The 25,978-nt window shown below is 39.6% G+C and overlaps 1 protein-coding gene across 6 annotated transcripts in view; it reads left to right on the forward strand.

Moving 5' to 3' along the window:
• ITPR2 (inositol 1,4,5-trisphosphate receptor type 2) overlaps positions 1 to 25,978 on the forward strand; it is a 496,243-nt gene that overhangs the window by 107,761 nt on the left and 362,504 nt on the right. For all 6 annotated transcript variants that reach the window (XR_010411569.1, XR_010411571.1, XR_010411570.1 and 3 more), the window contains 2 exons: positions 4,591 to 4,686; positions 19,671 to 19,715. Coding sequence is in view for 3 of the 6 variants with exons in the window: in XM_064591479.1 (XP_064447549.1) it covers positions 4,591 to 4,686; positions 19,671 to 19,715 (141 nt within the window). In the remaining 3 variants the exon portion in view is untranslated. The remainder of the gene's footprint in view (positions 1 to 4,590; positions 4,687 to 19,670; positions 19,716 to 25,978) is intronic.

Raw genomic sequence — 25,978 nt, forward strand, 5'->3', positions numbered from 1 at the left:
CAGAACTGTACAGTCATGGAGAAAAACACTTGTTTCTTTTGGGGAGCACCATTTTTATTGGATGAGGAGACCCATAGTTAAGAATTCATCCATCCCAGGGGCGCCTGGGTGGCTCAATCGTTAAGCGTCTGCCTTCGGCTCAGGTCATGATCCCAGGGTCCTGGGATCGAGCCCCACATCGGGCTCCCTGCTCCATGGGAAGCCTGCTTCTCCCTCTCCCACTCCCCCTGCTTGTGTTCCCTCTCTCGCTGTGTCTCTCTCTGTCAAATAAATAAATAAAATCTTTAAAAAAAAAAAAAAAAAGAATTCATCCATCCTTTATTTTTATTTATTTATTTTTTTTAAAGATTTATTTATTTATTTATTTATTTATTTATCTGAGAGAGAGAATGGGAGACAGAGAGCATGAGAGGGAGGAGGGTCAGAGGGAGAAGCAGACTCCCTGCCGAGCAGGGAGCCCGATGCGGGACTCGATCCCGGGACTCCAGGATCATGACCTGAGCCGAAGGCAGTCGCTTAACCAACTGAGCCACCCAGGCGCCCCTCATCCATCCTTTAAAAAGCGTTTCTTAAATGTTGCCAATATGGTAGAGTAATTAAGAAAATGTAAGGTATGGATTTTTCTTTAAAGGATCTTTCTGTATAGTGGAGGAGATAAGATGGACATAATTACCTATGAACAAGCCGACATTTGATAAGTTCCATCCTGATTTAATGGACATCCAGGCTGATAGTGGTGGTTCTCAACCATTTTAAACCCATCACTTCCCTTTTACAGCATATATTTCGTGACACTTCTTTAATATCTTAAAATGAAATTCATAGGTAATATTATTTATAGATTTACATGATTAAAAATTAATGACATCCCTAAATTCCAATTTAGAAAAAACAAAAGGAAAATAATTTATAATAAATAATTGATAATAAAATAATATGTATTTCAACATGTAAATAATTACTCTAGAAGGTGTAATATTTGTACCTATCTTGAATGAATACATTTGGATTTGAAAGAAGTGGTAGAAGATGAGAGGATCAGAAGACATTCAATACAGGGGCGCCTGGATGGCTCAGTCGGTTAAGCGTCTGCTTTCAGCTCGGATCATGATCTCGGGGTCCTGGGACTGAGCCCCGCCTTGGGTTCCCTGCTCAACAGGAGCCTGCTTCTCCCTCTCCCTCTGCCTCTGCTTTTGCTGCTCCCCCTGCTTGTGCTCTCTCTCTCTCGCTGTCTCTCTCTCTCAAATAAATAAATAAAATCTTAAAAAAAAAAGACATTCTATACAAGTACAGGGAAATGAAAGAGCAGGGGTAAATGTGGGCCCTTGACTATCTCGTGATCTTGTGTTAAGGGAAGTAATAACAGAACACATTTATTTGTCCGTGGTTAAAAAAAAAAGAAGGAAATAAACATATTGAAATAGGGATAACAACAGAAATTACAGACTATTGAAACAGAAAATGAGGAAGTATGATGTTTATGCCAATGAGCTGAGCCTTAATTATAAATGTAACATCACAACAATTCTCTAAGTTATGACATGGTTTAGAATAGAGATGAACTAGTACAAAAAGCATGTTTTCTTTCTTGAAACCCCAGTACATATTGAGGCATACTTTCAGTCTCTAGCATTCAGAAGAGACCTTATCCTTCAACAGGATAGGTTTACAGGGAATTGAGAAAGTCTCAGGAAAAACAACCATCATTCTTCCATGAAGTCTACCTGACAATGTCTTTTATCGGGCTAAGCCTGAAAGATAACAGGCAGCCCCCCAAATAAATACATAATTGAAATATGTATTTTTCACACCGTAGACTTCTTATCATTGTGCTCTAAAGAATTTTTTTTTAAAGATTTTATTTATTTGTTGGACAGAGCACAAGCAGGGGGAGTGGCAGGCAGTCGGAGAGGGAGAAGCAGGCTTCCCGCGGAGCAGGGAGCCCGATGCGGGGCTGGATCCCAGGACCCTGGGATCATGACCTGAGCCGAAGGCAGATGCTTAACAGCTGAGCCACCCAGGCGCCCCTCATTGTGCTCTAAAGAATTAAAGAAATATAGGGATAGCAATAATGTGAGGTATAATTTTAAAGCTTTATTAATGAAATAGTCATAAAAAAGTCACATAGTGACTTCCCCATACAGTGAGTTTCCCTCATTTCATGTGTCTCCGCCTATGTGATATTTGGCTCTAAGTCTTTTAAAGGAATTGTGAATCTTCTCTCTTATCTATTTACTATTAGTTTTATAGATTTTGCTGTAACTGTATCACTGCATCGTAATCCTTTCCAACAACACGTGTAGTTGAAAATACCGAGCAGTCAACATGGAGAGAATGAATCCATTATTTAATAATTCTGAAACAATGTCTTACACTCAGTTAAGCTTCGTAGTGAATTTCTCTTCAGTTACTGGACTTGTCATCTGACTTGATATGAAAACTTTTTAATATGATTGTATGTTAAAGTATTACCAATTTCTGTTTGTGGTAGGTTCGTTTCTGCAGGAGGTTTGAACGAGGTGGGCTGTGGGACATTTCTCTATCGTGCGCTGTGTCAGTCAGCGTGGTTGAGGTTGTTTCAAGCAAAGAGGTATCTGGTGTAGGAAATGAGGTTTCAGTGTTACTGGAAGGACCGGATGGGGGAAAACTAGGGTAGGGAACGTGGTCTTATTTGAAGATCAGGCAATGCCGAGAATCACCACTGCTCCTCCTCTGAGCCCTCAGCCCTCTCCCCCTTGCTTCAGGAGGTGCCCACATCACCTTGCAGGAGGCTGCACTAGGCAGCTGCCGCCCCTTCACCGGACCCCGAAGGGGAAGCTTTCGTCTACTTTTCTCTGCTTTCCATCCTAATGGAATGACTCCAGAACCCTGCTGGTGGGGCTTTCCACCCTCACAGAGACACCGAGAGAGGAGCGCTTGGAAGGATGGGATGGGACCCGAGTGCCACACGCAATATCTAGCCTGTGCTCAACTCCCCTGAGACTTGCAGCATATATATATATATATATATATATATATATATATATATATATATATATATAGTATCTTAGCCAACGCCCGATGATGCCAGTAGCATCCCTCCAAAATCACTGTGATGAATGAAAATGTGTTCTGTATCTCCAGTTGTCCCCTAGGGCCTCATACTGGTGTTGCTAGACCTACTACTGTCTGGGATAGGAGTTCTTAGTCTGGGATCCGTGGTGAGCCTCAGGTTATTCGTGAACCTCTAGCAGCTGTATACAAATGTGTGTGTATGTTCGCGAGACCACCAATAGATTTGATCAGAGTGTCAAAGGTGTCTATGCCTTCGCCAAAGGAGTTCGATGGTAGCCGGTGTGATTGCAAAGGATTTGTGGAAGAAGTTTGATTTGAGAACTTAGAACTTAGCCTTGGAGGATGGGTAGGTATTTGGTCACAGGGACAGTGGTTTTTTTTTTAAGACTTCCTCCACTTTGAAGTCTTTTCATAATTATTATCTTATTTGAACTATCCGAGTAGGGGAAGAGCTAGAAGCTAGAGTCTAGCAAAAGCATTAGGAGGTTATATACAGCAGCACGCAGAATCTGAGGCTGTGCAGGAGTCCGGGGGGGTGGGCGGGGGGTCAGTATTAACAAAAAGAAGGTAACCTGTTGGGGGAGAATAATGAAAAGTTCCCTAGTACTTAATCTTCAAAACAATCCTATGAATTAAAATCATTTTGTACATGATGGAACTGGCTTAAAGATATTAAATTACTTGCTGCGATCATACCATAGGAACTGGCAGAGCTGGGACTCAAACACAGTCATCTTCAGGCTGCAAAATGTAGGCTTTGTGACTGCCCCAAGGCACCTGCTTCAGAGCATCTACTTTTATTCTCAGCGAGCCTAGTGGCTCAGCATCTGGGGCAACGCCAATTCCAAGGACAGGTATCAAAGGCCATGGTATTAATAAAAAAGCACATGTGGAAAGGGCCAAGAATTAAGTTCGTTGAGAGCTCCAGGCCTTGGCATTTGTGGTTCTCTCTGCCTGGAATGCTATCTTCCGATCTCTCTACGTGACTGTTCGTTCTGATCCTGCAGGTTTCAGCTCACATGTCATGTCAGACAGGCCTGGGCTAATCGCCGCATCTCAAGAAGCCTTCCCTAATTATTCAGTCATGCGCTCTGCTTATTTCCTCCTGGCACTTGCCAAATCTTATTTATTGAAAGCTCTAGTCTCATTCATTGCTGTGACCCTATTGCCCAGAAGAGTACCTGGTGTATAGTAAGCTTTTAATATGATTTGTTGAATGAATATTTGAATAACAAATGGGGGAGAACCCCTCAGCGTTTCCAGTTTTGGCCTGGGAAACCTGTCTCTTGGAGGAATACCATATTTACACATTTAAGGCACGAACATCACGCATGCACACAGTGAGCGAACTGTTATGCCTCTTGCTTATTTGCGGGGAATTTTGTTTTTCTGCCATGTTGTCCTCTCATGAAAACATATATTGGATTTGACAAGTTAGCATTAACAGGCGAACGCTTTGTATAAACTGTGGGCACCTGCTTGCCAGCAACATGAATATCTTTTAGGCTTTATTGTTGTTGCTCTTTTTGTCTGTAGGTCGTTCACCATGACCCATGCCGCGGGGGTGCTGGACAATGGAACAGCTTGTTCAGATTTAAACACCTTGCAACTGGGAACTATTTAGCTGCAGAGGTAAGACTAATGGATACAGTGCTATTAAATCTCTGACTCTGAAATGGTGAAATAAGCAATTAGGTTCTCCAAAAGATGTTGTATTTATAGGAACAGTCATTATACCAAATTTGATTATTGTCTGTCATGATCTGGATTGGCATATAAATGATTCTTAAAATGTGAATATTAATCGAAGCCTTGCAATAATCTTTGTCTTAAAAATTAAAACAACAAGGGGGGCCTCGGGGGCTCAGCCAGTTAAGCGTGTGATTGTGATTTCGGCTCAGGTCATGATCTCAGGGCGTTGGAATCGGCCCTGCATTGGGCTCCGTGCTCAGCCCAGAGTCTGCTTGAGATTCTTTCTCTCCCTCTCCCCCGCCCCTCCCCACATTTGCGTGCGTGTGCGCATGCTCTCTCTCTCTCTAAAATAAATAAATAAAAAAGATTTATTTTTTTATAAATAAATAAAACAACAATAACAACAGAACACTGGTTGTTGGTTTACTTTAAGGTCAAGGATGGTAGAGTATCTAAATTGCATATGTATGTGATTTGTTCTGGACTTTTTTATTAGCTTAACTCTTTCAGAAGTCCGGGGGCGGGGGGTCAGTATTAACAAAAAGAAGGTAACCTGTTGGGGGAGAATAATGCACAATGCACTGGAGACACGATCAACTCATTGTTGGTGTAGTAGAACCTTGATAGTTTCAGGTCATCTTCACTGAAACTGGTTTCACTGGTGGATGGCTTTTATTGTTCAAACCGTTGGAGAGGAAAGGTGTTTCTTCCTGAGACACTGAACTGTCCTGAAGCTGTTAATAAAAATGGTCAAAACAAATAAAGGTCTTTTCTTTCTCCACTAAAAGCATGCTGACAGTCAGGTAGCTATGAAGGGTGGCTAGAAGTAACAGCATTGAAGTTTTAGAAATGACTTAATTAAAGTTTGGTTATCCAATGTAAAAGTAATTTTGAAAATACTTGTTTTTTAGATGCATGAAAATACCCGTTCATTCTACTCTCCTCAACTCTGTTTCTATTTTTCAAGATAGGGTTTCTTCTGGGATTTGAAACCAGAGTTTGGCCTTAGAATTTTTCGTATTACTTATCCAACTTTTGGTTTTGGATGTGAGGGAGGATAAGGAACTGGGGATGCAGAAGGGATGAGGAAAAGGTGTGGGAAACAGGAAGTTTCTGTAAACATGCTGAGCCCTGTCTAAACCACACTCAACAGCATTACCTTCTACCTCCTATTAATCTGCCATAATTGTCTTCATAGTACTCGCCACTATCTGACTTACGGTACATTTTATTTTCTCAACATTCTCTGTCAAAATGTATGCTCTCTGAAGGCAGGGATTATTATTATTATTTTTTTTTAACATCACCACTGTGTCCCCAGCATCGAGGGCAGTGCCTGGTACTTAGAAAGGATTGGATTTGATGAATATTTTTTGAATGAATGAATGAATATAAGGAAGCTATTCAGGCTTCTGTAAGCTTAGAGGATGGAAAGATTTTGGGATTTGTATCTGAGTGGCATTTGGAGCCATATTTGGGCAAATTAATCTCTCTAAGCCCCAATTTTTTCCTCTGGAAAATGGGGATAATCACAACATTTGTATAATATGAGTATTAAGATAATTAAATGAGGTAAAGTGCTTGGCCTGACGTGTGGCTCATGGTAAGCATCCAGTAAGTGATGCTGGCATGGTTATTAATGAGAAATAGGGATTACTCTTACTTTTATAAATATCTGACTTATTATATATGAATCTGTTCAAATAAATGAAATATAGCTTTGCAATTTATGGACTGTTTACACCATGAATGATTTGAAGTAACTTTTTTGAAAAATAACACTTTGATGCAAAATGAAGCAATAAGGTAGAGAATCTTGTCTAAAATAAGAATTAGAAAAGTCTATTAGATGTCCTGTAAAAGATAAGAAATTAGTATCAAAATTCTCTTGGATCTTATGTTAGTGACTCTTCTTCCTTAATTTACTTCAATCAATGGCTATATCAACTACTGACATTCTATAGAAAACTGATATGATTATACATTATTAGTTTTCTTAGTTAATTTCTGCAATTAAAACTTGTATCATTGACACATTCAAATGACTAGATTATTAAGAATTAAATTGTTTATTAACTTTAATGAAGATCTAAGACCTTAATAGAAATAGAAAGTAGTTCATTCCTTGAAAAGACTTTGAAAGACTCTTTATTCTGTCTTTAGAGAATATGACTTTAAATGCCAGATGCTATTTTGTTCATTCAAGAGTCTGGTGTACTTGGAGGATCTCTTCTTTGACCTTTAGTACTTGAGATAACGTCTTTTTTTTTTATGGCAAGGTGAAAGAAAGAGGATTAAGCATTAAATACATCTCTGAAAATTGAAAGCTAGGAATTTATTTTCTACTGATTTTAACTAGTAAAATAGAATGGGTGCTTCTGTGTAGTATTCTACCATCAAAAGAGAAATCTTAGCCTCAAAATACTGTCATCCATAGGTTAGGGTTTTATATTTCATTTGTCAACTAAGGTCAGGTAAGATCCTGGTATAGTCACATCTCAGGATGTATGTGTCTTACTGGTGTGAAAGTGTCTACAGGTGTGGCAAAATCACAGTTATTGTAGTCATTGTCACTTGCCAAAAAATTGATTTCCAGTTCCAATTCTACAACAGGTGGAAATTAGCCTCTGACAGTATTTAAAACACAATGCTTATCCTTTTATTATTTTGCTTTTTAAAAATGCCTAGGTCTTTAGTTTTAAATCATTCCCAACATATGGATTTGTAACTTCCTAGTCTTACTCATTTTCTTATATTATACTTTTATTCATAGGAGAGGAGGTCTCCATGGCTTTTATTTTACTTTTTTAATTATATCTTTAATATCTAGATACTTCTTAAAAAAATAAGACACACATCATAGGATGTTGAAAATGCAAGAGTTGGGAATAATTATTTTTGGAATTCACAGCAGCAACAGACATCCTGTTTAAGATTTCATACCGTCTTTAATATATGCTTTTTAAGTGACTGATAAATGCATAGCATGGTGGAGTATGCTGTAGAGAAGGAAGCAGAGGAATAAGTCTCTGCCCTCAAAGAATTGACTTCCTACTTTGGAAGACAGTCTACAAGGTAATGGCCACAGGATGGTCAACAGGCAGGGTCATGTCAGGCTGATTATGTGTGCAGGTGGAGTAAGGCCAGCAGGAAATTAGCCAAAGAAGGCCCTTGCTTGGGTGAACTTTTCCCTGGTTCACCAAGAAAGGAATACACACAGATTGGTAGAGAAACAAAAGGACAATCATTGTAGAAGTTGCCTGGGAGACACAGATAGGGTTGTGCAATGTCCAAATCATAGGCAGATGATGAAAAAAGGGAGGCCTGGCTCAAGGAAAGGGGTTCTAAAAAGAATTATTGAGTGACAGATCCCTTTGCTTGAAGATTTTGATTGAAAGGTTTGGATTTGATCTAATTCGTAAGAGGAATAACGTTTGAAGTAGTTACCTTAGAGGCTGAGGCTGGATAGCTATTTGTAAACATTTGGTAGACACCAGTGATATCCCTAGAAAATCTAATTTCTGCCCTTGAGGCGCTCTCAGTACAGTGTAATAAGTGTATTATAGCAATAGGAATAGTGGCGTGCTTATGGGGAGGTACTAAGATGCCAGGGGGGTACAAGGAATGGTGAGGAGGCCGGAGGAGGTGCTGCTTGGTGGATGGGTAAGGCAGGTGGGGAAGGGGGAGAAACCATGTTCAGGCGGTGAGGATGGCTTTTACACAGGCAAGGAGGTGTGTGGTATTGTACAAACTGGTTTTATGTCGATAATACATATGTGTATCACACATAGGCTGTGTGTGAGTTTGGAAGTGGTGCTAGACGGTGGGAGGGGAGTAGTAGGGCCAGACATGTAGGGCAGCTGATTTTTTCAGGCCATATCTATTAAGCTAAGGAGAATTGGTTTTATTTTTAAAGTATAAAGAACAGTGTTCTAAATAAATTTGTGTTTAAAGAGGACCGCTCTAGAATTTGCAATGGCTAATGTGGTAGCCACATGTTGGCTATTTAAATGAAAATAAATGCTATTAAAATTAAAATTAAGAAGTCAGTTTGTCAGTTACACTAGCCACATTTCAGGTGGCTCAATAACTACAGGGTATTGGATAGCGCAGATATAGAACCTTTCCATCATCACAGGGGAAGTTCCAGTAGACAGAGCTGCTGTGGAGCCTTAGCAACTGGAAGGGATCACCTCAGAGACAGGGAGCCCAGATAGGAGACAAAAGTCTGATACTTTCAGGGAACTTTGAGGATTTGAACCAAGGGAGTGGCATTGGTAATGGCAAGAAGGGGAAGGGGAGAAGACATTTTTAGGACATGGAGGCAATGGAGCTGTAATCCACAGAATGTTAAAGGTTAGGGAGTTGGAGGATTCTGGCTTTGGAGCGCTGGTGATGTCATTCATCAATTTAGGGAAAATGGGAAAGGGGTGCAGCACTGATGAGGAAATAATCCATTCAGTTTGGACTCGGTCTAATTGGAGGTGCTGTAAAATGTCCAGGTGAAAATGCCTGATAGGCACAGGGTTCACGTCTTCTAGAAGTTTGGGGATTGGCTTGACAGGTCAGCATCAGCATGGATGAGATCATGAGGCAATATGAAGAGAGTGAGAAGGTGTTTGAAGGTGGACCTCAGGGGAACATCATCTTTCAAGGGTGGACAACAGATGGGGTGCCTGAGAAGTCAAGAGAGGCAGCTGGAAAGTCCAATGGGTTGAAATTCGCAAATGTCAAGCAAGGGAGGCTAGAGTTTCAAAAAGGAGTGAGTGCTACCGAAAAAGCTCAGGAACAAAATGTATTTACAGCATTTGGCAAGAATACAGCCATTTGTGATTGAGAGCATTTTTAGTGGAAACCAGAATCCAGGGGATGGAGGAACGACAAGGATGCTGGGAAGCGGAAGTAGGGGTGGACTGACTTTTCATATCAGGGCTGTGAAGGAGCAGGAACAGTAATAAAAGGAAAACAGTCCTCTGAGATAGGCTTTTAAAGGTATATTTAAAAAAATAAGATGAGGGCACCTGGGTGGCTTAGTCGTTGGGCGTCTGCCTTCAGCACGGGTCATGGTCCCAGGATCCTGGGATCGAGGCCCGCATGGGGCTCCCTGCTCGGCGGGAAGCCTGATTCTCCTTCTCCCACTCCCCCCGCTTGTGTTCCCACTCTCGCTGTGTCTCTGTCAAGTAAATAAATAAAATCTTTAAAAAAAAATAAAAAAAATAAGATGAGAACAGAGCCGTTTTCGCATTAAGGGGAAGCTCCTGTCAGAGAAGCAGGACCTGGCAGGGCATTACTCTTTTCCCTCAGCCTTTCCATTCTCAACACACATATTGATAATTTGAAATATTACTTTAATGTGCTTGAGGCATTTCTGGTAAATTGGATTATGTAATTCTTGAATTGCTTTTGAGTATGTCATGTTTATATTGGCCTGTGTGGCAAAGAGAGCCTAGTGTAGTGGGGAAAATATCCCATGTATACTGCTCACAGTCTATCTGACTTAAAGCAGATATTTAACCTCTCTGAATCTCAGTTCCCTTTTGTGTAAAAAAGATGATAGTATATATTCCATGGGATTATTTTGGAATTAAGGAAGATACGGAAGGTTCAGCACCTTGCATATAAAATATATTCAGCAACTATGAAGTCCCCTCACTTCCATTGAGAAGGGGACAAAAAAATATGGAGTAGTGTTATTATTACTATCACTACTTCTACTGTTATTATGATTACAATTTTTATCCAGCACTGGTATTTTTTTGTAAGCCAGGTAACTGAAGGTTGGGGGGGCGTGGAATCTTGGGGCTCACCACTGGATACCTTGTACACGGAATTTATGTTCAGTAAATACTAGATAATCCAATGGATGAATCAGAGAGAGAGACTGAGGCCGTGAATCCAATCATTTCACTTCCCAGAAGAGGAAACCCAGGTTCAGAGAGGTGATGTACTTTGTCCAAAGTTCAAAAACAAGGTCATGACAGTCTTCGGGTTCAATGGCAGACTTGCGTTGCTTCATCTATAGCAGTTCTCGCCTAGGGTGATCCTGTCGCCCAGGGGCTATCTGACAATGTCTGGAGGCACTTTTATTGTCAGGCTTGCGAAGAAGGAGCTACTGGCCTCTAGTGGGTAGAGGCCAGGGATGCAGCTAAGCATCTGTGCACAGGACGGCCACTGCAACAGAGATTTATCTGGCCCCAGATGCCGGTAGTGCCGACATTGAGAAACCCTGACTGCTGTTACACCAACAGTACACAGTCGTTTATTGACTGCCTCCCAGGTGGAAGCACTGTGTTGATACTGTGAAGAAAACCAAGGCGATCAACCCTTTGTCCTTGTCCTTTGGGAGTTTGCAGGGTAGAGGAGAAGGACATTAATTCAGTCGCTGGGACATCTCCTTTCCAATTATTTCCAGCATGCATACACATCTGAGATCATCAGTTTTGTGTAATGTTTAAATTATTAACATCCAGAGATGACCACGTTAAATCTCAAAGTGAGTTTAAGGGGCTGCAATCTTAAATCTAAGCACAAATGAGAGAAAAAAAAAAACACCTCAAAATTGTACTTATACTTCCTACTTATACATATACTTCTGATATTCTATTTTAACCAGTACTTACAGGGAGGCCAAGTTTTCCAGAAAACTGTAATGAAGCTATTGCTTGGGGAGAAATGAAAGGTCTCATCTGCCTTGAGACCATTTCGTATGCTGAAGCTTCTGTAGTCTAATTATAGAGACAAAGCACATAAACTGCAAGCTATTTAAGAATAGCACTATAAATATAGTGCTATTTTGTTTTAGGGAGTTCAAAATTTATTTATTTATTTTTTAAAGATTTTATTTATTTATTTGAGAGGGAGAGAGAGCATGAGAGTGGGGAGGGTCAGAGAGAGAAGCAGATTCCCTGCTGAGCAGGGAGTCTGATGCGGGACTTGATCCCGGGACTCCAGGATCATGATCTGAGCCGAAGGCAGTCGCTTAACCAACTGAGCCACCCAGGCGCCCCAAAATTTATTTTTGAGAAATATGCAATGCTAGAAGCTCATGGACAAAATGTGGAACAAAGTATTTAATTGTGAATTAGAGAACGAAGCCATTTGTGGCTTTGTCAGATAAAGCCTTCCGGAACATTTACAGTACTGTATTGTTAGGCTGTCTTCCTGTGATGTCAGTTTCTGTGGGCCATGCAAGAGAGAAGGTAACATGAGGGGAAGGAACGCAAACAGCCATGTATTTTTGCATTTAATACACAGCACAGTTGTAAGCACGCTCATGGCCATTTGCCCTGGATCTTTTACTTGTATCACCTTATTGGTGCAGGAGAGTTCACAACCATATCAGTGGGGGAGAAAGTGATTTTATTATATTTTGAATGGGATATATGGGAGCCTCAGGAAACCATTCTTCCATTGTCATGGGAGCAATTATAAATCAAGTATTACAATTTCTGATCTGCTACTTCTACATTTTCTTTCTTGGGATATTATTAAAGCCATAAGGATCCTTTCCAGAACGATAGATCGCGTAGTTCAAATAATTTTATTTGTTAAAGATTTTATCATCGTGCTTTCAAATAAGCAAGCAATAGCTTATTTGTTTGTAGATAGGCCAGACTTCCACCAGATGGCAGTAAACTCTTATTTCCTAACTGTGCAACAGACTTTGGATTTAATTAATTAGTTAAAAACTTAGTACTCAAGAACCTGTACATCAGCATAGAATCTTACGAATATTAGGGTTATAGTTTTAAATATCTCTGTGTTTAGTTTTCTATTAACTATATCAGCCATAGTTTATGGTTTGTATGTTTGTGTATGTATAGGTATATATAAATAAATATGACAGAAGAATATATATACCAGGTCCTCCATACACAACACACACACACACACACACACACACACACACACGTAAATGTTATATATCAAAATATAAATTGTGTCTGGCACATATAAGCATTTAATAAAGGTTATTTTTTCCCTTCTTTTCTTTTCTAGACTTGTCAGTCAGAATAATAGATTGTCTCTGAAATGCCAGGCATTGGAAAAAAAAAACATATAGATATATAATTATTTAAAAATATACAAGCGATGATTTTAATGTTATATATCATAAAAATTGATCAAAACACATTTCCTCATAGAAAACTAACATTTTTGTTTTAAGAAAATGAGCATATATTGTGGACTTAGAAGGGTTCTGTCTGCTTCTTGATATTGTGTTAGGTGGAAAGTTGCAGTTGTCTTTCACTTGACTGTGGTACAATCATGGTTTTCATTGCCTAAGTGTTCATGATATTTCTCTGTCTCTCTCTCTTTCTCTGCCACTTCTCTATTCTGACTTGTGACATTCTCTACCTGACTCCTTTCCAGCTCTCTTTGGCCATTCGAATGAGAACTCCCTTCAAGGGTTCATACTGGGTCTTTGCTCTTCACAGTCTCCCTGTTACTCACCCCCATGGAGTCAGTGGGCCAGGAATTTGATCTCGGATATCCCACTGCCATTGAAGCTCAATAAATATATCTAAGATTGAATTGTTTCCCCATGAAACAGTGCATTTTCTTAGTGCAGTGTTAAAAACCTGAGAGTCATGACAAACATTTTTCTGTCTCAGTTTACACATTCCAATTCTACTGACTCGGTTTCCATAACATCTTCTGCATCTGCTTTTTCCTTTACATTCAGCATGATTATTTTTGTCAGGCCTCTGCTACCTCTTACTAGAACCACCATGCTTGGTTTCTTTGCCTCTTTCATCCCCTGTCTCCATCTTCTACTGACCATGGCCGGTTGAGGATTTTTAACGTAGTGTTTTTGCAAACACTTCCCCAGTGATATTCAAAACCTTTCTGAAGATGTAAACCCATTAGCCTATGGTTTAAAAGCCCCATTGGTCTGGGCTGGCTTGGATCCTACCTTGGATCATGCCCCTCCTCTTTATGGAGGCAGGAGGGAAGTAACATGGTATCGTAATTAAAGGATGGAGCTTTGGAATCATCAGACCTGTGCTTCCAAGTGGTGTGACTTTGCACAGAAGACTTCACTTGATGTGCCCCACTGGGGCCTCATCTGTAAAGTGGGGTGAAGAATTCCTCCTAATAGGGGGCACCTGGGTGGCTCAGTTGATTGAGCATCCAACTTGGATTTTGGCTCAGGTCACGATCTCAGGGTCGTGAGATCGAGCCCCGAGTGGAGCCCTGCGCTCCAAGCTCAGCAGGGGAGTCTGCTTGAGATTCTCTCTCTCCCTCTTGCCACCCCCCCCCAATTGCCCACTCTTTCTCTCTCTAAAACAAATAAACTTTTTTTTTTAAAAGAAAAGAATCCCTTCTAATAGGATAATTATAAGAGGAAATGAATTAACCTTTAAAAACATGTAAAAAGTATTCCATAAATGACATTTCTGGGTCTTCTCTGAACAGTCTCATTTTCTTATCTTGAATGATCTATGAATTATCTATGAATGAATGCCAGTTCATTTCCCCTGTACTGCCTTTCTTCTTCACTCTTTTCTTTCTCTGCCAGTTATGATTCAATCCATCCTTCAAGGCTTATCTTGGATGCTACCTTCTCTATGAATAATCCTTTTTTTTGAGATTTTATTTTTTTATTTGAGAGAGAGAGAGCAGGAGTGGGGGTGGAGCAGCCGACGGAGAAGGAGAAGCAGGTTCACTGCTGAGCAGGAGCCCGATGTGGGGCTCGATCCCAGGACCCTGAGATCATGGCCTGAGCCGAAGGCAGATGCTTAACTGACTGAGCCACCCAGGAGCCCCTCTATGAATAATTCTTGGCTAAATTTGCCCACCACAGATCCCTCCTTCCTCTGACCTATATTATTTATAAATTATTCATTCTTGTCTGGTATCTCTTGTCACGTTCTATTTTATATTACAGCTAACTGTATTTATGTCTTATTTTCCTTCCTAGATTGTAACGTCTCATGGTCAGCGACCATATTCTCTTTGTCTTTGCTAAAATACCATATGCCATAATGCTTTGCCCATTATAGATGTTCTATTAATGTTTGTTGAATAAATGATTGAAAAGCATATTAGGTCTTCCCAAGGGAAAAAAAAAGTTCTCTCTCTCTAATGCCAGGTTTATAATTTATTTTTAACATAAAGAAATATTTCCTTTAAAGTCCTAAAAGATTCCGGAATCTTCACATGACCATGTCTTTTTACCCCTTCTTTAGAAATAATATATTTTTGATTCATCGTTAGTCTAATTACTTTAATAATTGCTGCTCTTATATTCAGAGAAGGAAAGCAGCACTATAATTAAAACACACATTAAAGCATATATTTATTTGGTCTTCAGTTAATATTGGTGAATTTATATAGGCATAGATATATTTGGGTGGCTTCCCCTCCTCTTCCTCCTCTTTCTCCTCATTATTATTATCACTTTAATGAATTTACTGAAGCAATAACTCCATATTAATTATTAAAAAAAAAAACACATTATAGCCAGAGAGACACAAGATGAGGCAAAATCTAACTGATCAGCAAGCACCATCTTTAGTATTGTTGCCAAAGACATGAATAAATAAAATTTAATGACATATAATTAGTACAATTAAGCTTTGGTCATAGACTTTTCTCATTTAACAGCTGAGGACCCTGAGTTCCAAGGTTAGGTGAACTTTCCTAAAGCTCATGGGTATCTCTTCCCAGGGCAGAGCCTGGAGTCCAGTTTCCAGACTTCCCTGAGGGATTGACCTTGGGGATTGAAATGGGTGACCCCGAGTCGGTGAAATGTATGAAGACTGAATTTCAGAAAGTAGCGTTGTCTTTGGGTTGGAATATAGCTTACATTTTAGAGGGCATACATGATTTTGTGTTTGACCTAAGTATGTTAATTCCCGTTCCTTTACACATTTTATTTAGGATACATCATGGTTTCCAGCATGAATTCCCTCCACAGTGTCTGTGGCCAAACTACTCTTAACGCTTATTGAATGAACGCTTTGACCATGAGATCTATCCACGGCTAAACATGCTGCATATCTTTTGGAAATAATTTAGCTATAATTTTAGTATGGCTATTTTTTTAACTTGAAAAAACATCTGAATTCTTCAAATTGAAAACAAATTAAAAAATGCAAAACAGTAATGCGTGACTAAAATAGCTGGATAAACCCCTCCTGGGCACTATGCTGGAACTATCATTACTACCAAGGAAAAGTGTGTCGTTTTGTGTTTGATTAATCAGTACACAGGAGGCCAGTTAATTCCCTATCTTTTTGGCTTTCTACCTTTCACTCTTGGATTCCAAAAGCAAGAATAAGCCTGTTTTGGAATAATTCAAGGGAATTTAAGGAGCCTGAGATACGTATCTCCAAAGAAAAAGAAAAGTTCTGCCTCAGGTCTCCCCAGTTGCTGGCCTAGCACTAAGGGGCAACTTGTAACTGGATTCCCCTTTTCTTGCCCTCTCCCCTGCCTCCCATTGTTAGTTCTAAAACCTGAGAGACTCCTGTCATGTGACTCTTGGGCTGGGTTCTGCTTTCTATCCACTCCCCTCCCTTGTACCTCCCCACTCCAGCCCTCAATTTCTGGTTTGTTTAACCACAGTTTAGTTTTCTCTGACCTTAGAATTGGTGTAAATGGAGTCATACAGTGTCAGGCTTCTTCCACTTAAGATATTTTAAAAAATTAATATGTAATTGACATATAACCTTTTATTAGTTTAGACGTAAAACATAATGATTTGGTGTGTGTATATATTGTGAAATGATTACTGCAGTTAAGTCTAGATAACATCCATCACCACATGTAATTATTGGATGAGAACTTTAAGACCTACTGTCTTGGCAACGTTCACACATGCAGTACAGTATTGTTAACTATAGTCGCCATGCTGGACATTGTACCTTCAGGACATATTTTCTTATAACTGGAAGTATGTACCTTTTGACTCCCTTCACCCATTGCACTCATGCCCCATCTTCCACCTCTGGCAACCCACCACTCTGTTCTCTGTACCTATGAGCTCAGTTTATTTTAGATTCCACAGATAAGTGAGATCTTACACTATTTGTCTTTCTCAGATTTATTTCAGTTAGCACAGTGTTGTCAAGGTCCATCCATATTGTGGCAAATGACAGGATTTTGTTCTTTTTTTATAGCTGAACAATATTCTGTTGTCTATATTTTTGACATCCAGCCTTGTTGCTATATCAGCAGCTCATCATGTTTATTACTGAGTAGTACTCCATTGTTTGAATATGCCCCATTTTTATTTATCCATTCTCCTGTTACATGGTAAGCATTTTTGTCTAAACCTAATTTCTGGCTCTATTTTATGTCCCTACCATTGTTTTCCCTTTTGTCGCCCCTGCTCATTGTCCTTAAAGAATGTGTCTGTCCATTTTAGTTGATTTTCCTGGGGTATGGTAACCTCTGCATACCCAGTTCTTCAGCTGAGCAAAGCTTTGTTTTGTATTATCTTTGATCATTGCTTGTATTCCACTAATTTTCTCTTCCTCTTCAGTACACCCATCATCTGTTAATTGATAGGCCCTTCTCTGGTCCTCCATGACTACTTGCTTTTTCCTCATTTTTATTTCTTTATACCCTTCCTCTGTATTGAGAGATGGCTGTTCAATTCTTTTATGCTTTGCATCACTCATTTCCTGCAGCATCAAATGTGCTTTTTATTGCTGCCAACATGGAGTTTAATTTTGTATTCGTGTTTTCATTTTTAGTGAAATCCTTCTTCACTTTTTTTATAATTATTTATATTTGTATATTATTATTTATGTCATTATTTTTGTATTGTATTTTCAGCTGTTCATTTTATTCTGTTGTCTTTACATAGAGGAAATGTTTACTTACACTTTCTTGAATATGTCAAACCATTTCCTGAAAGTCGATTCTTCATCATACCATAGAAAATATTCAGAAAGACTCTGAGAAAAGAATTTCCCCTTATAATATGCTTTTTAATCAGTCCCATGTTGTTTCTTCCTTCCTTCCTTCCTTCCTTCCTTCCTTCCTTCCTTCCTTCCTTCCTTCCTTCCTTCCTTCCTTCCTTCCTTCCTATCCTCAGACAAGTGGGCTCTGTGCAGAGCCAGATGGGTTGAGTGGATGGTCATTTTGTTCTATTTGTTAAAATTCTTGATCCTTTTTCTCAGTCTTCAGCCGTAGGGCCCACTGTAGGTCCCAGGTCCCGCAGATGGCGACTCTGCCTACCTGGGCTCTGTGGCCCTTACTTCTCTCTTCTACCCCTTTGCTATTTCTACAATGTTAGGCAGTCTAATTCCCATATACGAAGCCACTGTTCTTGCTCTTCTCTTTCTTCAGGAAGTGCTTCTCAGAAAGCCCTCTGCTATTATCTGCCCCCTTGACTCTCTGCCCATTTGTTTTCTGAGCTTTGTTGCATTTCTGTGGTCATGAGAAGACAGAGGTAGTGGGACAGTGGATGGGAGTCCCGGGGAGACAGGTTTCTGCTTAGTCTAACAAGGGCTCCTCAGCGACACACACTTCTGTGTGGGTTTCTGGTGGGCAAATACTCGGGGTCTGTGAGAGAATGGACAAACTGTGGCAGCCACAGCAAGTATCTTAACTGTGCTCTAAAGGCTGTTAGCTTAAAGTGAGGTGTGGGTATGCCGGGAGGGAAAAACTGGGGACGTGTCTGCTTCTCCCCCAGCACCAGCTGCTTTGGGAAGACTGACAGTTCATTGTAGATTTGGGTTTAGGTTGTTTTTCAGTCTTAGTTTTCAATGAGATTCAGACTTTTTTTTGTTTTGTTCTGTTTTGCTTTTGATCCTTTGCAGCACCTTCACTGATATTTAGTAATAAGTTGAGAGGACATTCCTCAGAGCTACTAGCCAAGTGTCGTTCTGAGAAAGACTCTTGACCTTACATTTTAAATATTTTTTATTTCTCCTCCCTACAATCTTGAATTTTCAGTCTTTATTTTATTTTATTTTTTTTTAAAGATTTTATTTATTTATTTGAGACAGAGAGAATGAGAGAGAGAGAGCACATGAGAGGGGGGAGGGTTAGAGGGAGAAGCAGGTTCCTTGCTGAGCAGGGAGCCCGATGCGGGACTCGAACCCGGGACTCCAGGATCATGACCTGAGCCGAAGGCAGTCGCTTAACCAACTGAGCCACCCAGGCGCCCTTGACCTTACATTTTAAATGGTGACTTTCATACCTGGGGTTACATATTATAGACACCAACTGATTCATATTAAAATAGTAAAAATCAAGTGAACAACTCATTATTTAGAGAAAAACACCTTACTCATAAGTCTGTTGCTTTACAAATTATGAACTAGTTGTTTCAGTACAATGCAGACATCTTTTTGGGACTGTGTCATCAGGCGGGAGTCGGGAGGTATGGATTCTGGCCAGCTGGAAATGTGCGGGCCAACACTCAGCATATCCAGAGCTCATCCATCTTTGTTGGAATGACCCCCAAACCCCACAACACTCATGCATTAACCCTCATATCTGATACAGATATCTGATAGATAGCTCTTCTTTTGCTTGATTTTTCTTTTCTTGTGTATATAGCATGTGGAACATGATCTTGAATCGTTGTTACAAAGACTCTCCTTTGGTCTAATTTTAAAAATTGAGTTATTGATGAATAGCAGATTTTGTGGTGGGCAACATGACGAATTCTCTTGAAGGCTTCCTCGGAGGATGTGAGATTGTCAGCTCTCACTTGTTCAAAGATGTAAACTGTTCTAATATAAACAAAAGCAATAAACATGGCATTTTAGCTCATGTCTCCTGCAATTAGAGTTTGAAAGTAGTGTTTTAAATTGTACTATTTAGTAATGGTTTCTTCCTTAGGTTTTTTTTTTTAATATTGAATTTAGTTAAGGATACAATAGTGAACTGAATTAAAGATCATTGGTCTTGTTAATGTGCTTTTCATAGAGATTCAAAACTGGTTTTGTTTTGTTTTTTAGCTTAATCCTGATTATCGAGATGCTCAAAATGAAGGAAAAAATGTGGTGAGTGAAATTGTTTTCTCCCCAACAAACTCCAAATATATTGTTTATATTTTATATGAACAAATTGAGAAGTTAATAGAAAATTTGAAGACTAGGGATTCTGAGAGAGATTCTCAGACTAGAGGCTATGGATCACAGATAAAAAGTAAAAGATGACATGGCTTACATTATAAAAAGATGTCCAGTAGTGGGTATTTAGGGAGATTTCTAGCACCTTGGAGGCCATTTATGATAGAGCACTGAAGGCAGTGGGCATCTGGGAGATATGGTGGCTCTAGGTATAGTTTTCAGAGTGCATAGAAGTTAGGAAGGAGAAATTGAATTATGGTATGATATTAAAAGAGGACAACAGGACAATCCTTTCTGACTGAAAATAATTTGGGTTCTGTTTATGGGGAGAAATTGAGGCATCAAACAATTGTATGACTGATTTTTCTGATATTCTAAAACATGCTATTCAGAAAATCTCAATCTTATTTTAAAGCCAACTTTCATTAAGATATTTATTATTATTCAGTCTGATCTTTTAAATATTATTATTTCAGTTGTTTGTAAAGAAGATGACTGTCTGACAACAACATGACTTAATTCAATAGAAAATTCTGAAATTGAGGATATTTGATGTAATATAGACAAAAGCTGGTTGATGGGCTGGATTTATATACATATCTATATATCTACATATTTTAGCAATTTAGCTAGATATTTTAAAGTAAAATAGACACAGTCTATAATTTAATTTTCTTAGGAGTTTAGCAGTCTCTTTTGGAATTGCTAAGAATTATTACTGCATCGTCCAAAATTCTACCCTTTGACAGAATGGGTTGGACTATTTAATTGAAATGACTTCTGTCTTTGCATTGGCTCTCAGCTTTATGTTTTATGAGGATATTGATATGGGGGAGGTGAATCAAATCAGAATTTCTGGACCTGAGTCAATCCTGTTTGACTTCTTTCTCCATCTATCAGGTTTACAATAGAAATAAAGCTGAAGTATCAAGTCATTGGCCCAATGAAAACTTTAATTTGTATCAAAATGTCCCTAAACACAGTAGTAGGCTTGTTAGATCAGTTGGATCACTCATTTCTAATTCAGTTTTATGTCCCTGTGGGGACTCTTCTCTCCTCGGTTTTCAAATAGCTAGCCCAGGATTGTTGTGTTCTTATTTTCCTTTGATTTAGAAAAATGCCATCTGTAACCATGTTTAAAAGCTGAGTCTTTGGTTCTTGCTATAAGCTGATCAATGGTCTCTGGCCAAAGACCACCAGGAACACACCTGTTCTTAAACAAGTGGAATTAATTACACATTGCACTTACACCCCTGGGAACTGTGGGGCCTCTCAGAGGGTGTTAGAAAGAACCTGTGGTAGGATTTGGGCTTGTATAAGATGGTTTTGGGGAGGATTTAAGGCAGGGGGGCTTACTGTAGATAGGAATGAATGCTGTCAGGAAGAGGAAGTATCTTAATACAGTTTATCTATAGGGAGGGCAAAAGATGAGAGCCAGGCTAAGGTTCTAAGTGCTAAAGAAGCAGCACTCATTTTAGGGGAGAGGGATCTTAGATAGTTTTTATGGCTTGGACAACCTCCACATTTTGTTGGTGTTCAGACATGACTATGGAGCAGCCGTGTCTGATGTCAGTGTTCTGTGGAATCGCTCATGTTCACGGGAGGACAGTGTGGCCCATCCGTGAGCGTCGGGGTGCCCTTGGCCACACTGAGCCTGCCTGGTCATACCAGGCCAACCATCGGATGTCAGGGGTTGCTTTTTCTCTTTCTCGAGGTCTTTATTTATGATATTCTACATGACTTCTGCGTTGTATAGAACCAGGGGAGTTCTACTTCTTGCACCACCATTGACTTGTGTGGCCTTGGACATGTCAGATAGCCTTCCTGAGACTCCGCTTTCTACCCGAATGATGGGATGAGGATGTTTGCCCTGTGTTCGTCACCTATATGCCATGAGGTTAACATTCAATCAGATAAAAGGAAACTTTGAATGAAAGATGTTGGTAGGCTAAAAATGTACGTTGTTTCTGTTAGAAGGGCATCACCCCAAAGCTTCAAATTGTGCAATTGAATTATATCTCTTTGCTTACGTCCTTCCAGCTACATACTATTTGGTGATGCTGCTGATGCTTCTGGGCAGAACTGAGTGGGAGATAGAGTAGGAAGGTTTATGAAGCAGCACAGGGAATACAAGTAAAGAATCCATGAAGTTTGCTGTTCGTGTCCATCGAGCTTTTAGTTAGACTTCTTTCCTTTATGTTCTGAAATACAAGTTCTTCATCCACCTCTAAAAGTGAGAAAGAGCACTCTTCTGTGAGGCTGTTACCAGCAGTACTTTAATTGCATATAACACAGGTGGGTCTGCTTTGCCTTAGAAGTTTATGGCTGGATCTCGTCTGCCATCTCAGAGAGAGATCCAACTGGAGACATTTGATTTCATTTTTTTTTTCCCTATCCTTAATCCCTAGCTTGAAAGTAAATAAAACTGAAAATATGGAACAGTAAAGCTAACAATATGGCTTCTTATTTTATAGACCATTTGCCACCTAGCAATAATTATGTTTCTGTCTAAAAAAGAAAACAAAGGGGGCGCCTGGGTGGCTCAGTCGTTAAGCGTCTGCCTTCGGCTCAGGTCATGATCCCAGGGTCATGGGATCGAGCCCCGCATCGGGCTCCCTGCTCAGCGGGAAGCCTGCTTCTCCCTCTCCCACTCCTCCTGCTTGTGTTTCCTCTCTCGCTGTCTCTCTGTCAGATAAATAAATAAAATCTTTAAAAAATAAAAAAATTAAAAAAAGAAAAAAAAATAAAAAAGAAAACAAAGGAGCAGTTAGAGCTTAGCCTGTGAAAAGTGAAATCAATTTCCCCAAACAGAATGCTATCTCACCTCAGATCTGGGTTTCAGTAACACTGAGTTCACTGTGACCATGCTAATTATTTTTCTTTCCAAATTTTCCTTTATGTTGTCTATTTAATATCCAGTTAATATTTTTCCTGTAATTGAGAAACCTTTATCAAAATGTTGCCTTCCAGTTTTGAAGTCTCAAAGGTCAATGCATGGTGCTAGTGAAATGAGGCGGTGTGTGTCAGAGCTCCCATTAAGACCCAAATTGCTGTATTTATTCTACAAAGGAGCCTATTATTTCCAATCTTACAAATGTACAGCATCCACAGGGACCGTGTAAACATTGGAACTGTGTCAAGCCCAGCTGGGAACCTGACAGTCATTAGTTTTCTTCTCCTTGAAAGGCTGCATCTTTTCAAATGGCTCTTTGAAGGGGATTTTTTTTTTTTTTGGAATAACACCACCCATTTTCACATTACCATATTGATGTGGAATGTGATCGGATTTTTCAAGGGAGTGTCTTTGTCTATGCTGGGGATTCTCAAGCTCAGCAATACCGATAGATTGGCCCGGAGAATTCTTTTTTGTGGGGTGCTGTCCTTGGCACTGTCGGAGGTCGAGCACATCCATGGACTCTGCTCACTGGATGCCAGTTGTTGTCCACCCTGCTCTCAGTTGCGGCAACTAAAAATGCATCTGGAAATTGCCAAAGGCCCCCCCTGGGGTCCAGACTCTCTGCCCATTGAGAACCACCAGTCTTTGCGTATAGACATACATAAATAGCAGTGTTCTAGGAACCATGATACTTGGCTGAAATGTACTGGAAGATTCTATTTTATAGACTTTTTTGGGGGAGAGTGGTGGTGGGGGACCAGATTTTGAACAAAGACCCCCAAATTTCCTTGAGTTTATATTCATCAGTGGTAAGGTGATAAGGAAAAGAACGGAAAAAGGGTCATAGTAGGAATGAGTTTAAGAGTAACAGAATCTTGGGCGCCTGGGTGGCTCAGTCGTTAAGCGTCTGCCTTCGGCTCAGGTCATGATCCCAGGGTCCTGGGATCAAGCCCCGCATCCGGCTCCCTGCTCCGCGGGAAGCCTGCTTCCCCTCTCCCACTCCCCCTGCTTGTGTTTCCTCTCTCGCTGTGTCTCTGTCAAATAAATAAATAAAATCTTAAAAAAAAAGAATAACAGAATCGTAAGGAACCAGGCAAGAGAAGAAGCGTCTGCAGCTTTAAATAGCAGGGTTATGTCTGTTACATAAAGTCAGCCGTGAGGCCCTGGAGGGTCTGACCAAAAACACAGATGCCTGCACGTCATGATGCTGCCGTGCTGTGGCCGCACGCGGGTCTGCATCAGCCCCGAAAATGCATATACATTCTTTCTTACAGAATGTCTCTGGCTCCGAGCAACAGAATTGCAACGTGATGTCTCTGCTAAAAATTCGGTGACTCACAAATGAGTCAACAGAGAAGGTGTTACAGGAGGCTAAGGGCTGTGCCTCCACCAGCAGGGCCCAGGACAGGCGGGAGAAGCGAGGAGAAGCCGGGAGAAGCCGGGAGAGCCATTCGTTTACTCGGCTGTTTCTTCATAAGGGGATTTTTGACTTGTATAACCCGAGAGGCTGTGTGCCTTTGTTTCCAAGAGAAAACGCCAGTTTTATAAGAGCCCAGCAGACTAGGTTAACATTCTGAGGCACTGCATTCCCTAAGTGGAGGGTTTTGGATAGCTAGCTGATATTAAATCTAACACCTGCTTAAGCTTTCTTGGACCTTAAATGTATTTTCAAGATGTGAGAAGGGAGGCATTTCGCTTCTGTAATTCTGTGTGTCTTGTTTCTTTCTTTCTTTCTTTCTTTCTTTCTTTCTTTCTTTCTTTCTTTCTTTCTTTCTTTCTTTCTTTCTTTCTTTCTTTCTTCTTTCTTTCTTTCTTTCTTTCTTTCTTTTTTAGTTTTTGTGTGTGTCTTGTTTCTTACTTAAAAAAAAGATATGGGTTTACAAACAAAAGCCACAGGCACACAATTTTGAACAGAACTGCCTTCATATTATAGGAATACAATATTGGTTTTTCTTATGGATTGAAGCTTGATCCATACATTTAAAAATTATATATTTATATATATAAATATATATTTATATATTTATAACTCATCATTCATGTTTTATTGTTCACAAATTTTGAGGGGCTGTCTTGAAATTTACTGTGGAACTGTTTATGAAGGGGAGTTTGTTAAGCAAATTAGCGGAGTATAAGAGATTAAAAGCAAAATGTATAGCACTGCTTTAAAAAACTGCAAAAGATGTTAGAAACTCTTTTCACCCATAAATAATTGTTATACTATTTATAAATGGAATTTATCTATTCATTAAATCTTCTTCCTCCCCCTCCTCCCCCGGGGACCTAAGCAAATTATTTAGGGGTGTAGTGGTACATTCCACTTATCCTATGTAATTAAAATTAAACCATAGGTCTTAAATAGTATGAGTAATTCAGAGTGACCTCTTTTAATTAGCCCTAATAAACGAGTTTTCTTTCTGTGTTTGGAAAAGAATGTTATTGTTCATTATAAGAGTGTCAAAACAGAGAGGTTCCTGACTACTTTAGTTGGGAACCCACGTATTACCAAAGGGGGTGGAGTAGGAGGACAATCTAGGATTCTGGATCTGCTTTCTTTTTGTAAGGCTAGAAAATTTATTTTATGAGCATTTCAAAAAGAGAGTATATACAGTAGGATTGACTTGTACTAAATGAACTCACAAGTGACTGATGTATAAACCACAATGCCAACTTTCAATTGCTAAGTAAATCTAAATTGTTGGGTTAGTTAGTGCATTTTCCTTGAAGTAAAATCTATAGGAAAAGCTGTTATAATTAGAAGATTTGTGTGCGGGAGGCTCAGGAAAGTAGATGGCACATATTCTTTTTAGGGATATGGTATTCCTCCGAAAAGACCAGAATATTAATTTTTTGCATCTGCACTAGCAATGATGAGAGAAACTGCCAAATCCTGCTCACCGAATCTCTATTTATTTAGGTTACATGTTCATCTCTGTTAATAAAGCCTTTCTTCAAACATGGTTCAATATAATTGATTAAATTTTATTTTCCTTAATTAAAGTCATATTTTATTTGTGCCTTTCTAATAATCCACTGAAGCCACTTGTTCTCAAATCCCTTTGCCTACCTATTCAAAAAATCCTTTGGGTTATTTCTACAATTGACTGATCTTGTCCATTATTTCTGTGTTCCTATGTTATGAAGCAGTCTTCTCTCACATGTATTAATTAATATTAATTATGTTGGTGGTTCTTTCTTTTGGCTGCAGTAGCACTGTAGAGTCTAAAAACCAGTTCTTTTATGGTATTTCTTTGTGACTGTAATTCTTCTGGTCTGTTTCTCCTCAAGTTTTCATCTT

This window comes from Mirounga angustirostris, unplaced genomic scaffold (assembly GCF_029215605.1).
Source record: "Mirounga angustirostris isolate CCGP_5_RB_7025 unplaced genomic scaffold, mMirAng1.0.hap1 SCAF_5, whole genome shotgun sequence".
NCBI lineage: Eukaryota > Metazoa > Chordata > Mammalia > Carnivora > Phocidae > Mirounga > Mirounga angustirostris.